The sequence below is a fragment of the Camelus bactrianus genome, chromosome 20, assembly GCF_048773025.1.
Source record: "Camelus bactrianus isolate YW-2024 breed Bactrian camel chromosome 20, ASM4877302v1, whole genome shotgun sequence".
Taxonomy (NCBI): domain Eukaryota; kingdom Metazoa; phylum Chordata; class Mammalia; order Artiodactyla; family Camelidae; genus Camelus; species Camelus bactrianus.
The window spans coordinates 34,293,726-34,310,392 of NC_133558.1; the positions used below are offsets into that span (position 1 = coordinate 34,293,726).

A 16,667-nucleotide genomic window follows, 5' to 3' on the forward strand; every position below is an offset into this window, starting at 1 on the left:
GAATCTAAACTCCTTGCTAAGGACCTCAAGGCCTTAATAACTCCCCATGCTCATTGAGAGCCACTTTCCTTCCTTCTTTCTCTGCTCCTGCCCTTCTGGCCTCAGACAATTCATTCAACTTGATGGATGGATGGTGGATGGATGGATGGATGGTGGATGGGTAGATGGATGGATGGATGGTGGATGGATGGTGGATGGATGGATGGATGGATGGTGGATGGATGGATGGTGGATGGATGGATGGTGGATGGATGGATGGATGGTGGATGGGTAGATGGATGGATGGATGGTGGGTGGATGGATGGTGGATGGATGGATGGTGGATGGATGGATGGATGGTGGATGGGTAGATGGATGGATGGTGGATGGATGGATGGATGGTGGATGGATGGATGGTGGATGGATGGTGGATGGATGGATGGGTGGATTGATGGGTGGATGGTAGGATGGATGGACAGATGGACAAAGTGGGCATATTTTTACCACGGATATAAATATCACTTTTGTCAAATGACATCAAGTCCATAGTGGTGGTGGCTGGCAGGGGGTCAGAGCATTTAATGGAAATGGGTCCCTTGCAAAGATCCTGGAAAGTAGTTCTCTGGGTTCACAAGTATAATCTTAAGAGGAACAAAGGTAAGCCATTCAGCACATGATTTTCCTAATGCCCCCTGTATAATTTTTAATGTGTTTTCTGGTTATTAAATTAGTATATGTTCACTGAAAAAATTACACACAAACTCAATAATGAAAACAAATATGATCAGTGCTTCAGCCCCTCCACCAGGGATGGGCACTATCAGAGTTTTAAAAATCATCCTTCCAGCCTTTTTCCCAACCACCTGTTACAGGTGTGTCCAAACGTGTGTTATAAACACCATTAGGATCACACTAATGCACGACTTCATGACCTGCACCTTTTACTCCTCAATGTATTGTAAATATCTCCCTCTTTGGTTAAAGACTCTACATTGAGTTTTCAAAGTTTTTCCATCTAGTGTCACTTGGATGCATTTCTATTACTAAACGCTTGTTTCTTTTCAACATTTTCTGTTATTATACCCAAAACTTCAAAGACTACAATTTTTCATAAATATCATGTATTTCTAAGTGCTTTCTTAAAATCCTGGAAGTGAAATTGCTGGATCACAGAGCAGGGAGGGTTGTAAGGTTATTGGTGTATATTGCCGATTGAGATCCATACATAAAGGGCATAACTTTTTTTTTTAATGGCAACACTATCAGTTACAATGTGTTAATTTCTGGTGTACAGCACAATGCCCCAGTCGTGCCTATACATACATATAAAGGGCGTAACTTTTAATGGGACCTGAGCTCGGTTGCCCTCAGCCACCCCCTGAAGGGAAGGGCACAGAACTCCAAAGGATAGTTTGGGGGCCGAGATAAAGTCGCTCAGTTCCGGGCAGCCACGAATGGCTGACATGTCCTTGGTCCCCAGCACTCGTGAGCTCTGAGATCTGGTCTCCCAGGAGCACAGCCTCCAGTCCCCCACGTCCTCTGAGACCCAAGCGGGGTTCTCCACGCTTTCCCAGCAAACAGTGACCAAGGAGGTCCCCTTTTCCTCTGACTGAACATAACATAACATTTGCTCAGGTGGCAAACTCACAGGAAACCCAGGCTGTCTCAGGACATCAGGAAGATGGACTGCCGTGAGAAGGGCTGGTTCTCACTGTCACTATGGGGAGTCGGTCTGGTTCTATTTTATTTCTTAATGGGAAAAATAGGCCTTCATTAAACAATCAGACGTAAGCACTCTATCTAGATAAGAAACAAAGCGGGACGCAGGGCGACGTTCAGCACTGAAATAACACACTTCACAGAAAAGGAACTAACTGCCTGTGGAAACACAGTCCATCCAGAGTGACCGACACGGCCACGCTTTTTTAAAAATATGTTTCAAAAAGAGGATTTTACCTGGAAAGTTGTGGTATTTATTTGTTTTTTTAAGTTCGAAAAAACCCTTATAAGCTTATGGCTTCTAAATCCTTGATCTGCATTAATTCCGCCTGTGCATCCCCCCCCCGCTTCTTTTGAATAAACATTATACAATCTGCTAGATTTCTCTGTGACTTTTTTTCATACTTGTGAATCTGTTTGGAGAGAAAAGAAAAAGGAAAGGGGAAAAGAGCCTTCTGTTTTTCATAATGTCTAATCTTTTTCCCCATTGGCATTCACCAGATGTTGCTTTGGATCGGAAGATAAATATTAAAATCTAAGCAAGAACAAAGCGGGCTGTTTACTGGGCAGATTTTTCAGATGTTCCCTTGAACACTTGAAAAGGCAGGAGACGCTTTGATATGCAGGCTGGCTGGGCTCCACAATGGAACAGTCCTCAGTCCTCCAACCAGAGTGCCGGCCCCAGGGCCGGGTCCGAGGGCTCCATCAGTCCCCTGGCCATGCATTCGTTCATGGGGAAGTTCAGGGAGGGAGGGAACAGGGTTACCTGATCAAGAGGCCTGAGAACAATGGAAAGGCTGACTCTGTCCAAGGATCTTGTGCAAAGAAGCAATGGGTACTCTCTTCACAAACGTAGAAGTAAGGCCAGGACCCAGGCAGCCTCTCTGTTCCCACAGCGACGGTCAAATCACACTGCACATAGCTGGAGCTGGAGGCCTCGCAGGTCTCCTCCTCATGCCTCAGGCCACACAGGAAAGCCAAGGACACTGCAGGAAATGGTCACCGTTGGGTTAGGTAATAACCACAGAAAGAACCGAAGGCCTAACATTACATAAACAAAGTCCATGTGTTGTCCCTTGAACAACAGGAAAATAAAGTTATCATCTACTCTTCTTAAAAATGTATTATGATAAACAACAAGGTCCTACTGTTCAGCACAGGGAACTATATTCAATACATTGTAATGGCCTATAATGAAAAAGAATTTGAAAAGGAATATATATATGTGTGTAGGTGAATCACTGTGCTGGGCACCAGAAATTAACACAACATTGTAAATCAACTATACTTCAATCTTTAAAAATTTAAACATTTTTAAAATGCATTATGTATCCATAATACATACAAAAGAATATGTCATTTTTTATAAAATATGAACTATCAGACTAAGAAAAACTCACGGGAGCATATCAGCCAACATAAGTCCTAACACGGCCGTGACGCTCTCGCGCCTGTGTGCTCCTTGCCAGGTCCAGCCCCTTCCTCATTCGCAGAAGCAACCACTTGCCTTCTTTAAATTGTCTTCTCACGTGAGTCTGCATCCTAACTAGGAGGTTGCTGGGCTTTACTTCTTTTTGAACTTTATGAAATTGAAGACATGACATCATCTTCTTGGACCTTTTTTTTTTTTTTGGTCAGTATGATGTTCCCTAGGTTTGCTCATGTTACCATACGTTCCTGTTGTTCCAACACTGTCACCGCGTTCGCCACCACATTCTGGGAAGGCGCTATGAGATGTACCTGTCCTTGTACCAATGGACAGCCGGGCATCTCCCAGGTTTTGCTACTACAAACACGTACAGAATTTTCTCCAGGGTGTACGCCTCCAAGAAAACCATTCACGGGACAGGTGCAAGTTCAACTTTACAAGGCGGTACCACACTGTCTGCAAAGGGGTTGTGTCATTTTACTTTCCTACCAGCTGCGTTGATGAGTTCCCAGGATGCCACATAGTTGCCAGCACTTGGGATTATCAGACTCCGAATTTTGGCCAGTCCGATAAGTATACAGTGGCATCTCTAGTGGCCTTAATTGCATTCTCATCATAACTTCTTAGGTTGAACAGTTTCTGATATGTTTCATCATAACCCATGTTTTCTCCTCTATGAAATTCCCATTTCTGCCATCTTCCCTTATTTCTGTTGGAAGGTTTGTCTTTATCTTATTGAATTGTGCTCTTTCTATATACTGGGTACTAATCCCACAGAGGTTATATGCTTACCAATCCCTTCTCTAGGTTTGTGACCAGACTGTTCATTCTCTTCATGGGATCTCTTGAGTAACAGAAGTTCTGGATTCTCACATAGTTATGACTATTCACACTTCATAAAGAAGAAAAGCAGTGTTGGGAAGCCCTCTGACCCTGAGGCCCTTTCCTTTCGGGTCACGAGAACACAACGTAAAAAGCACCAACAAGGCAAGCTGGCAATAATCTCTAATGGTTATTAGACTTCTGTAAACAAGCCTCTCCGTATGATGGTTTTGGAGCAGCTCTGCCTGCAAACTTTAATAAAAGAGAAAAGAAAAACTTTCTCTAGCCTTCCACCTCTGCAGCTAGCCTGTCCACGCAGGTATGCAACACGTGTTATCAAGGACCATGGACCTGAACCTGAGATGCTTGCCTGTATCACAGGGCTGTGTGAGGCAAGGGGTGAGGGAGCCGAGCCCATGGGGGATGGTTTACTGTTGTCCCATCACCACAAATGGTATGACTGTTGCTGTTCCAGTCCAGAGCACCGACGCATCGCAGGCTCTCTGTGACTGCGTTCTTAATGAATGACAGCAATTAAAATGGCTGGCAGACCCTCATATGAGTGGAGGAAACAGGAGAACTTTCCAGTTAGTAAGCCCTAGGGCAAATAAAAACAGGCTTAACATCTATAAAATAATGAACTCATTATGGATGAGTAGGTGGATGCAAATTGACAAGGTGCATTATGAAATGTACCCAGGGCTGGGGATCCGAATCCACGGATTTTACTCGAGGTTCTGCCATTAAATAGCTATGTGACCTTAATCACTTTAGCTTTTCATGCCTCGTGGAAAAGTTAAAGTTTCCATGAAGAAGTTCTGTGGTAAAATTCAAGATAAAAATGCAAGCAGCCAACAGATCAAAGATCTCGCTGATGTTAAACAAATACAGAGTATTCATTTCACAGACAAGATACATTCACAACCCATCACATGAGAAAGTAAAATTCTTCTTTTGTTAGAAGTACTATGGGGGGGGGGGGGATAAAAATAAATGTGACCAAAAGCAGCAAAAGGACTTTTTTAGTGCTCCACCTTTTTCATTTTTCTGGAAGTGGCATTGATTTACCATATTATATCAGTTTCAGGTGCGCAGCAAAGTGATTCCGTGTTTTTGCCGATGATACTCTAGAAGCTCAGAAGATAAATTCCAAAATGTTTACTTGGTGGAAAATTTCTGATTCAGTAGGTCCCAAGAATTTGCATTTCAATCAAACTCCCAGGTGCTGGCTGCTGTTGCGGCTCCAGTAATAATAATAATATTTTTTTCAATAAATCTCAATAACAATTCTCAACAATAATATCACTGAAAATCACTGTGTTAGAAGGACTGAAATTACTTGGTTTTCCCGAGGGCTGCCACCTGATTAAGGCTGAAAAGAGTAGAGCAGGGAGCATGAGCTAGGTAAAAGGATGGGTTTCTCTGAGAAGGGCAACAGGGAAACACTCGTAGGAGCTGCTGCTGTGAAAGCTCCCGCTGAAAAACCTGTTTAAAATATAACAGATTCTTAACTAAATCAGCTATATGCAATTCTATCTGAAAGGAGGGGAATTGTTAGTGGCTCTTAATAATTCCTGAGACACACTCCTTTGACCACTTGATGTCCATTATATACCTCGCTCCTAGAAAAAAAAAAAAATACGCAATCATATACTCAAAATATTTTACCCAACTTCAGGAGTTGATAGAACTCCCAAACCCATCCTAGGTCTCAAGTAAGAAACCAGTGGAGTTGGGTTTCACTGATTCTTCCCTATCTTTAGACACTGCATTTAAAAGTCTTTTTAAAGACATGTTTTTGAATGAAAGAGGAAAACAAGTCAAATTATCCATTTCCCGAGAGTCAATGAGCAGCCCTTGCACAATCAGTGACTGTTTGCTGACACCTAGTGGCAATCCTAAGAGTTACAGCTTCCCACTCAAGTTTCCCTCTTAAAAATCAAGAAATTTTGAGGGGTCTTTTTCTAAATTTAATCAAATCTCTTAAAACATGATAATGTATTTGATTCCTCTCCTATGAATTATAAAACTTCCAGTAACACAATATGCCTGACCCTGTAACTTCACTGATTTTTATTTTATACTTCTGGTTGAAACTAGATGTCTTGAAATGATACCTAGGGGTTTTAAAAAGTTGATTCATTTAAACAGTGTATATGTGAAAGCCTGAAAAAAAATATAGCAGTATTTGTTAAATATTAGGATCTAGAAATGTGGAGTCTTGGTTTTATGCTTCCACTATGTTCCAATTCCCTTCCTTATTCTTTTATCAGACATCAATTTTGCACGTACCCTAAGCCAGGACTGTTCTATGCACAGGAGGCAGAAGAGAATGAAATGGACATCTTAAACTTACATTTTCTACCATATCCTAAGTTTCCTATTGTTGAATTGTAAGTAGAATAGATCTCTCTTCTATAATGTTCTGCTTATATACATGATGATAATAGGAAACTCTAGTATTTTAAACAAGAATTGTTTCTCCTCTCCTCTCCTCTTCCTCCTCCTCCTCCTCCCCCTCCACCACCACCTTCTCCTGGTCTTAAGACAATCCAGTGTAAGCTGTCATCACAATAGTATTCTCCATCGTGGAATTTTGTCCAAGCTCAGATGAAGTGGTACTTTTATCACTGTGAATCATTCACCCACATTCAAGTTGCAGATGCATAAATTAGGAATATAATTTAAAGCATTACACAGAAAACATGTGTGCAAGTGGGTTTTTAAGTGCACAGGACAAGATCTGTGATTATCCAAACAAGATAATCACCTAGCTTAGCCGATCCTGCAGTGATAATGGCAATTTCATCCCTGAGACATTTTTTTCCTAAAGCTCAGTGGGTAATTATCATGTGTTGTCAGCCCCAAATCAAAATCAAATATCAAAGCTTTGTGCCTTCCATTCTAAACCCTCCACCCCACAAAGGCATGGCTTCCCCTGCCACAATTCACATGATGGCTACGAAGCTTAAAGCAAGGAGAGATGGCGTTTTACTGAGTAAGGGTTCAGGTATCACCTGGACATTACAGAATACGAGGATTATGTTAATGACGGCCCTTTTCCCTATAATAAGATTCAAGACCCACACACACTAAGTCAATGTTCAAGAGATCCCCAGCTTGATGATCCAGTCCCTTCACTAGAACCTCCAGTAGGCAGATGTTTCCAGCAGCCCCACCTCAGGAGACCAAGAGATTGTTTTCTCCATGATGACAGCCTCGGCTGTCACTGAAACTAGTATTCACAACGCAGAACTGCCTTCTCCATCATCACATGACCACAGTCAAGAACACAGGTGACATGTGCCAGTCTTTCAGATTCCACATAGAGGTGATATCATATATTTATCTTTCTCTGTCTGACTTACTTCACTTAGTATGATCATCTCTGTGTCCATCCATGTTGCTGCAAATGGCATTATTTCATCCTTTTTTATGGCTGAGTAGTATTCCAGTGTGTGTGTGTGTGTGTGTGTGTGTGTGTGTGTGTGTGTGTGTACCACAACTTCTGTATCCAATACTACTATATATAAAATATATAAAGAACAAAGTCCTACTGTTTAGAATAGGAACTACATTCAATATCTTGTAATAACTCATAATAATATAGAATATGAAAAAGAATACATGTATGTATAACTGAATCACTTTGCTCTACACCAGAAACTAACACAACATCGCAAATCAATTATATTTCAATTTTAAAAAAAAAAACCTAGGTGATAAATTTTTTGTTGTCATTAATAGGACAAAACCTATTATGAACCATTTTAATAGGTGGTCCCCAATTCTAACTACCATTTTAGATGGAGAATAGAGAATATTTTTCCCCCCCGGGAACACACAGAAAAATTATGGGTCAATATAGCACTAATTACCAAAAAATGGAGTTAACCAAAGAATATCATTTTTGTATACACTCTAAAAAGACCAAATATGATAAAATAGATAAATAACAATGTCCTACTGCACAGCACAGGGAACTATATTCAATACCTTGTAATAACCTATAATGAAAAAGAATAGGAAAAGGAATATATATGTATGTCTGTAACTGAATGACTACACTGTGCAACAGAAATTAACACAACATTGTAAATCAACCCTACTTCAATTTTTTTTAAAAAAAAAAGTGAATACAGCACTTTTACTGACCATTCAGAGGCGGAACCAAGCAGCTGAAGGCAGACACGGTCGCGTTAGCCAAGACTTGGCAGGCAGCACCACACACGGCAGCTGAGATGTTCCCGGGAGAAAATCCTGCTCCGAACACATGCACGAGCCTTCCACCCAGGCAGCCTTTAAAGACAAAGTTACGAGTTCACGATCCTAGAGGCAAATCTCACTTTCTCTACTCAAAATCCAAGCCCCTGCTCTCCTGCCACCCATCGTTCTTTCTACACTCTCCACAGAGTCTGCACAGCTGGCTTTAGAGCCCTGCTTTCCTCAATTTCTTCTCCCTAAGCTCAGGTCTCCAAAGCCTGGAGCCCCAGTTCTGTCAAACCTCAGTCACCTTCAACAACCTATAAAAAAAAAGCAATAATGTTTATGTAGAAAAGTAGTGCTTATTTATAGCTCTTAAACTCTTTATACAGAGGAGTATAAAATGAAAGGAAAACTTCCCTAACGATCTATTTCACTCCCCAGAAGTAGCCACATGTAGAGTTCCTTGTGAATCCCTCCAAAATCTTCTAAGCATATAGATTTTTTGAAATCATTCTCTATAGATTATTCTACAATTTGTTTTTTTAATTAGAAGCATAGCATAAACATTTTTCCAGGTCTGTATCTCGAGATCTAGCTCATCATTTTAATAGCTACTGAGGATTCCATTCTATGATTATGCCATAATTTATTTAGCAATTTTCCTGTTGATTGAGACTTCCAGAATTTCGATAGTTAATGATGCTGCAATGAACTATACACTCGTGTAACTGTTGCAAATTCTCAGTAGTGGAATTGCTGGGTCAAAAGAAAATTAAATTTTTAGTTTTGATAGATATCGCCAAATCTCTCTCCAAGATAATGTTGCAACAGTTAACGCTCCCACCTGCAGGGCAGGAAGTGTATCTGTCTGATGTGTAAGATCATGCCAATTCTTAACAGACATGTTTTGCTTCAGTCTGAGAACCAGCAAAGGAAAACATCAGCTGGACTCTCAGACGTGCGGAAACCTCTAGTCCACACTGAGACAGGGCCCCAGCTTCCACTGCCTTCATGGCAACTCTGGGTGGTACGTACCCAGCCACCAGACAAACCGTCTGCTCTCTCATCATAAAAATCATGGATTCTTAGAGAGTAGAAAGGTGACCCAGGGGCCATCCAGCCCAAAATGCTTTATCCCATAACAAAGCTGAGGTTTAAAAAAGTTACCCACCAAGGACAGTGACAGACTCAGGACCAAACCCCGATCCCCAGAGCATCCCACCCACTGAAGCTGGACACATTCGTTCCAAGAAAAGGCTTCATTCATACTTCATCAATCTAAGACCCTGTTCCCATAATTTCCTCTAAATTTTCTGCAGCACAATCACATGGGAGCTATCTCAAGTGCAGTAAGACATGAAGGGAAAGAAACCCAAACCATCCTTGGAAGAAAAGGCAAGGCAAGTTTCCACATATCCAAAAGGAGAAAAAGTTCAACCAATGCCGTCGTACTATGCAATTGGCCTATTACTGGTGCAATATGAATTCATCTGTGAAACATTACAAAATGATAACAATTAATCATATTTAATAAGTCGGAAGTACTTCACATTGGCATACAGGCCTGAAAATAGATGAAGGCATTTCTGTTCCACTTAAATGATCAAATTATGAGCTCCTACAAACGGTATTATTTGATTTAAAACACAAATTAAAGCGGGTTAATGCGTCAAATTAAAATACAATCAAACACTTAGGGAACAGGCACCATCTCCTTGATAAAAAGCAAGGCCTTACCCGTGGAACAGAACAGCAAACACAAGTTTAGGAGGAAACTGGAACCGAAGAGGCCAACCGGCTTCTCTCTCCTTCTGTCTTTCAGACTGATGTCAATTTCCTACCTCGTAGAGTAGTAACAGCAGCTATTAATCCGCTTACTCCAAGAAAGCTCTCTGCCCTATCTGCTTGACTTACCGAAGTTCTCGGTCACGGCTGTCACGGTAACTCTGGATGTGAACACCAGGTCAGATGAGGCCCACCCTCTCGTGCGGTCGTAACCCCGGACTTGGTACCTCCCGGCGGGAAGGGACGGGACCACACACTGGAGAACGGTCTGGTTGCCAGAGACACCCACGCAGGGTGACATCCCGATAAAAATGTCAACGTTCGCAGCTTCTGAGATCTGGGCCACCGAAAAGGTTAAGATGTCATCAGTCTGAGAAACAGAGAGCAATTCGGGGGTGAAGGCATCACTGTAACCAATGATGCCCATCTGGTATGAAAGTCCATCCACCTCTACGTCCAGGGCCACAGATCCATTCCCTGCAGGGACCATGCACCGGAGGACCTCAGAGCCAAGGTTCACCGTCAGGCAGGCCTGCTGGCCAACATAGACCAACGTGGTGTTCCGTCCCTTCAGGGCTGAGCCCTCCATGGTCAGGAGGCTTCCACCGTGGATGCTGAAGTTCTTTGGGAAATAGTGAAACACTTGAGGTAAAACATGGAAGTCTCTGGAAACGTTACCAAAACAAGCATAACCGTATCTTGCATGAAAAACTGATAGGTAGTGAGGTCCTGGAGCCAAGTCCTTTATCCAGCATGTCACGTGGCTCATATTAAAGAAAGTTACAAAGCAAGGGAGGCAATCATCTACCAGCACCACTGGGGCATCAGCCGCGGTGCTTAACCGCTGGCCCCTAATCAGCACCATGGTCAGAGACCCACTGCTGTTGATGGTCAAGGCGTCCACGACAGGAGTCATCTCTTCTCTCAAGAAAAGGGTGCAGTTCCCCTGACACTCGCTGGGTAGCCCATTAACCAGAACGGTGACTTTCAGGGTGAAGGAAGCCCCAGGCAAGGAGTCACCCACCAGGGCAACCCGGCAGATGACTGCCTGGTCCCCCAGACTCAACATCGCACAAATGAAAGGTCCTGAAAGGTCAACCTGAACTGACCTCCTGCTGGAGTTGAGAACCAAGCCCCTCACTGTGACCACTGTCCCTCCACAAGCAGATCCACGCGTGGGGAAGACGGCCGTGATCCGAGGTGTCACCACAAATTGCTGGGGCACCGCAGACATGTTAGCAAACCCCATCTGCTTCTGACGGACTCGGAGAGGATAGATGCCCGCCTCCAAACTGGGAAGCGGAAAGTCGCACCCAGACAGGATCATGTGGGTCCCGGAAGACTGGGTCTCAAGATCACAGCTCAAGCCACCCAGGAGGGCTACCGAATTGGAGAGATTACGTCCCTCCACAGAGAGCCTCAGGCTGTGGTTCGTGATTTCTCCTCGCATGGCAGTGACCACTGGTGTTGCTGCCGCTTCGTACATGAAAGTGAAGCCCTCCCCCACCAGGCTTGGCAGAGGTCCGCTGGGGGAGGGCTGACTGCCAGCCCAGACCTCCACAGGGGCTGGGGCACCAGGCAGCAGCGGGGCTGGCGGGGTCTCACACAAGATGTTCATCTCTGTGGAGTTCACAATGTCACAGGACCGATTGCCCACAAGCACCCAAACCAGAGCTGGGTCCCGGCTGAACCCTACTCCTGAGAGGCTGAGGATGGTTCCACCTAAAGCAGGAATATTGAAAACAAAACTTAAAAGCTGATGTTGCAGACCTAGAAGTCACAGCCCTTATGTAAGCCCCCGCATATAAGTGAACGGTGGGGTGTGAGTGGAATTGTCTCGCCTCACCCCACTAATGTTAAATTTGTGATCATTCTGACACGAGTCAGATAGGCTGAAAGTCACATGACAGTAAAATAATATAAGTTGCTATAAGAGAATGTTTATAATATTTAATTTAATTAATTAAAATTTTCATGTATATTTACAGATCCCAGTAGCCACCCCTTCTAATTTCCGCGGGCCCCTAATCAGCACCATGGTCAGAGACCCACTGCCGTTAATCGTCAAGGCGTCCATGACAGGAGTCGTCTCTTCTCTCGAGAAAAGGGTGCAGTTCCCCTGACACTCACTGGGTGTCAAAAATCAAATTTCTCGAAGTGTCCTCACCATCTGCTGTATTATCTTGCATGTTAGTCTATGTCATTCTCCATGTTATTATGTAGAAAGAGAACATGTATGTTTCATATATACATATATAGACAGTTTATACATGAATGAAAAATCATTCTTTAGTCTTCTTGTCATGCTGTATTATCTACCATATAATTCCATATTATTCTGTAAGTTATTATGTAGAATATATACATATTTGTCTATATATATTCAACTTACACACTGGAAAAGTCAACTGTGTTGAAGTTTTCTACTTCTCTTCCATATTATTCTGTATAATACTGCGGTATTTCATGTACTATGGAGACATGTGTGTGTGTGACAAATCAAGAGCCAATGAAACACTGAGACACACTTGCGATTTTGCCACTATATTCATAGAAGACGCTCCCTTTCCAGCTGAGGAACAATCAAATCCCGTCTTCAGGACAGGGACTGGAGCAACGAACCCCTCGTCATGGCCAAATCTGTGGTCTAGGCAAGCACCTTTAAAAAGGACCGTACTGTGCTCAAAGGGGACAGCGTGCTAGCCCACACATGATCACGATGACTACCACAGGCAAATATACAGCTTTTTCGTTTTTTCTGAAAATGAAGAGTTTTCTAGATGCCTCTGTTTGTCTTGTCCTGACACCTCCCACGTTGGCATTTGTGTGTCTGACTACGTCTGGTCTTCCATCCACATCCCTGGAGAAAGTGAAGGCAGCAGAGGACCCTTCCTCTCCCTGCACACACGATGTCTAAAAGCCTAAGGCAGGGAGGTCCTCCCTTGTTTTCTGCTGGGTTTTTTTTAATTGCAGTAGAGTTGACTTACAACATTGTGTTAGTTTCAGGGGTACAGCAAAGTACTTTGATTATAGGCACTCAAGATGTGCCACTTTTTAGATGTTTCAGCCTCCTTCCATTAGGAGAAAAAAAGAAACCAGGCACATCTCCTTTCCATAAAAAGTCTTAAATTTCCTGAACTTACTGGCCCAAGGAATCCTGAGTTTTCACATCCTACAAAGTACACCACTCAGTTCCCAGGGCCGGGGAAAGTGCCTCTCCCTGCGACCCTGTCTCTGGTCTCACCAGCTAATTAATCCAGGAACAAACTCTGAATAATTAGGGAGTATATTTGCTGGATAAATGATTCTAGTCACATCAGAGCCACTCACCCAGGAGGGACCCACAGCAAGGCTGGATGCTGAAGACTTCTGTGAGGTACTGGATGTGAAGATCAACCCTACAGAAAATGGAGAAATTGTCATGGAACAGCTGAGAGTTAGAAAAAGAGGAAAGAGGGCACAAGACAGCAGGGATGTCTGTGTTGGGATGAGATGAAGAGAGAAAGGGGGTGTGATGGAGAGCACGTGTGAAGGGCACTGCCCACCAGAGAAGAGGGGAAACCGTGGAGAACGGAGGCTGTGGGACATTTTCCTGGGACAATATCACAGGTGGTGTCAGTCTCACAGAGTTCAGCTACTTCCCAGAAGGAAGAGAGGGAGCTCCCAGAGAAATACAGGGCAGAGAGACTTCAGGGCAAAGAGGATTGAGCATGACTTGTGCAGTGATAGAAGCCATTCATTCAAAGCTCAAGACACAATATTATTAAAGGTCTTATTTAAATCACAGACTCTTATTAAGCCCAGACTCTTCCTCCTCACAGATGGGTGCCCACCCCAGCCCACCCTAACCAAGAGACATAACATCATAGTTTCAGAAAGGTCTCCTTTCCCTGATTGGTAAGCCAAAAACTTTGCCTGGACTGGTTGAGAGTGAACTGTCCTGTAGGATCTTAAGATCTGTTCAAATTTTAGGATTCTTATGTATTTCTCCTTTAAAGTCAGAAGAAGAAGAAAAAAGTAAGGTCCTAACTCAAAACTAGAGTTCCTCAACTCAATCACCGAGCTGTCAAACAGACCTAAAATTAATGGTAAAGGTCCGCCTCACCCTGGTGCGCGAATGTGGACCCCACTGATGGAGACTGAGACTCTGTGGAGCCCGGCGGGCAGCGGGGGCAGCACCACCTCCAGGCCTTGGGCCGTCTGCTCTCGAACCGGAGTCCTGGTATCCCCGATGTGGACTTCCGCATCCAAATCCGTGTGGTTCACAGGCAGCGTCATTCCAATGGAAAGGGTCTCACCTCCTGTGTTGAAAAAATCCATTAGCCTCTGTGCTGTGGATTTGTGGCCTCAACCATTTATTCAAGTCTAAGATTATCTTTCAGGATTAAATGTGGCATCAGCCCTGTGCATGATACTCTAATTAAGAATTTTAATTCCAACCTAATTTTTTTTCAGGAAACATAACAACTCTGAATGGAGCTACAGCCTATAACCTCAAGGGCACAGGAAGCAGAACTGTAAGGAGAGTTGTGCTCAAGGGGCACTAACTTATCTCACATAAAAGCAAATCAAGTTTGCAGGGCTGATGTCAGTCTTCATAACCAGCCAACGGCCCCTATGTCTTCTGTTTTCAGCCTCCACTTTTCTGAAGATAAATGTCTAAAGGTCTGCTTCCATGTCCATCAACAGATGACTGGATAAAGAAGCTGTGGTATATCTATACAGTGGAATACTACTCAGCCACAAAAAAGAACAAAATAATGACATTTGCAACAACATGGATGGACCCAGAGATCGTCATACTAAGTGAAGTAAGCCAGAAAGAGAAAGAAAAATACTATATGATATCACTTATATGTGGAATCTAAAATAAAAAGCACAAACAAACTTATTTACAAAACAGAAACAGACTCACAGACATAGAAAACAAACTTATGTTTACCAGGGGGGAAGGAGGTGAGAAGGGATAAATTGGGAGTTCTGGATTTGCAGATACAAACTACTATATTTAAAATAGATAAACAATAAGAGCCAACTGTATAGCACTGGGAACTATATTCAGTATCTTATAATAACCTATAATGAAAAAGAATATGAAAAGGAATATATAAATGTGTAACTGAATCACTGTGCTGTACACCAGAAATTAACACAACACTGTAAATCAAGTCTACTTCAATAATAAATAAATAAGTTAAATGTCACAGCAGAAAGGGAGAAACAAGTCCAAAGCTCTGTCCTCAGAATGCACTGAGCCCCAGAGCAAGGCTGGACGTGGACAGAGCAGCTCAGTTCACAGAGCCCTGTCACACGTGTTACCCCATTTGACCCTCACACTATCCTGATAGCACATACAGGGCATTTAGCAGGACTGGCATTTTGCTTTTGAGGAAACTAAGGCTCAGTAGCCAAGACTCCAGAGCTAACTCATGGTAACGTGAAGGCCTGAGCCCAGTCTTACAACTCAGTGCCTCTAGCAACTCTACTAAAATGCCATGTATATTATGGACACTTAAACTCAATTCACTTACCTTAAATATTTATTGAGTACCAAGAGGAAGACAGCACAAGGGGCACAAGATAAGTTAGACACAGATCCTGCCCTCAGAGAGATCTCAAAGGTAGTAGAATACGTGCCCCAAAGCCCCAGTACAAGACAAACCAGAAAGAGGTGGGAATTAAGCAGTGGGGTTGTTCAAATCAGAGCCACCTTCTGCATATCAAAATAGCCCTATGAGCAAGTTGCTGCTTGAAATTCAATTTTAAAGATCAATCCCAAAAGGAAATAAAAGAGATAGGGGATTTATAATCTGATTCTAAAAAACTTCACAGTTGTACCCAAGCCTTGCTTTTTGTAGCACTTTCTCATTTAATCACCCAGTGGCTTGGAGAGGAGGAAAGGGAACTGGGTAGCTTTCTGGAAGACCAGATGCATGTGGACACAGGTACGGATTCTATGGGAAGAGACCGAGTTGTTGGTGGTTCTGTGGCTGAAGAGGAAGAAAGCCGGTCCCGATCCTGGGGAGTCTGTGCTCAATTCAATGGACAGTGGAGACCTCCAAAGGCTTCCAAGCAACAAAAGGATATGACTAAAGCTCTTCCTCCAATCTGTAAGATCGACTGGAGAGAGAGGAAAGAGGGAATCCAGTCCATAGACAACCTGAGTCCTAATGAGAGCCAGAAATCAAATCTGCCACAGCAGGAGTGGTGATAAATATACTTGCTGTCCTGGGTCTCAGGGTGCCCACAGAGACGCAGCTTGGGCTAAAGCAACTCCAAAGCTCTCTTAGACACAAATGTTTGAGAACTAGGACCAAGCTGGCATCTCCAGGATGACACAAGCCAATTAGAGGAGGAGAAAGAGATTGCTTGAAAAAGAAAACTTGAAGAGGGATTCTGGCACGTTAGGAGGACTGTGAAGCTACATTCAATCCCTCGCTCTGCTGTTTAACTACCAGTGTGACTTTGGGCAACTCATCCTGGGCTCTCAAAGCCTTGGATTTTTCATCAGTAAGGTGTTAAGTAGCAAAACCCGCTCCATGGGGTTTGTGGTAAGGATTAAGTTAGATGTCCTAGGACAGCCTCGCGGGTAGTACAGCGCTCAAAAGGCCTCAGTTAGCTTCATTTTCTTCCTTGTTCCACAGCCTCCTTACTCCTTGTCTTCCCAGCCTCACTTCTACTGTGAAGTCTGAAATCTCACTGTTGTGTGTCGGGAGGTTTCGGGGTT

General features: G+C 43.3%; 1 protein-coding gene across 12 annotated transcripts in view; it reads right to left on the reverse strand.

The window, feature by feature from the left end:
• Positions 1-16,667, reverse strand: part of PKHD1 (PKHD1 ciliary IPT domain containing fibrocystin/polyductin) — a 369,459-nt gene that overhangs the window by 301,492 nt on the left and 51,300 nt on the right. For all 12 annotated transcript variants that reach the window (XR_012501162.1, XM_074348887.1, XM_074348889.1 and 9 more), the window contains 5 exons: positions 14,046-14,241; positions 13,271-13,338; positions 10,070-11,662; positions 8,105-8,248; positions 2,465-2,684 (listed from right to left, as the gene is read on the reverse strand). Coding sequence is in view for 11 of the 12 variants with exons in the window: in XM_074348887.1 (XP_074204988.1) it covers positions 2,465-2,684; positions 8,105-8,248; positions 10,070-11,662; positions 13,271-13,338; positions 14,046-14,241 (2,221 nt within the window). In the remaining variant the exon portion in view is untranslated. The remainder of the gene's footprint in view (positions 1-2,464; positions 2,685-8,104; positions 8,249-10,069; positions 11,663-13,270; positions 13,339-14,045; positions 14,242-16,667) is intronic.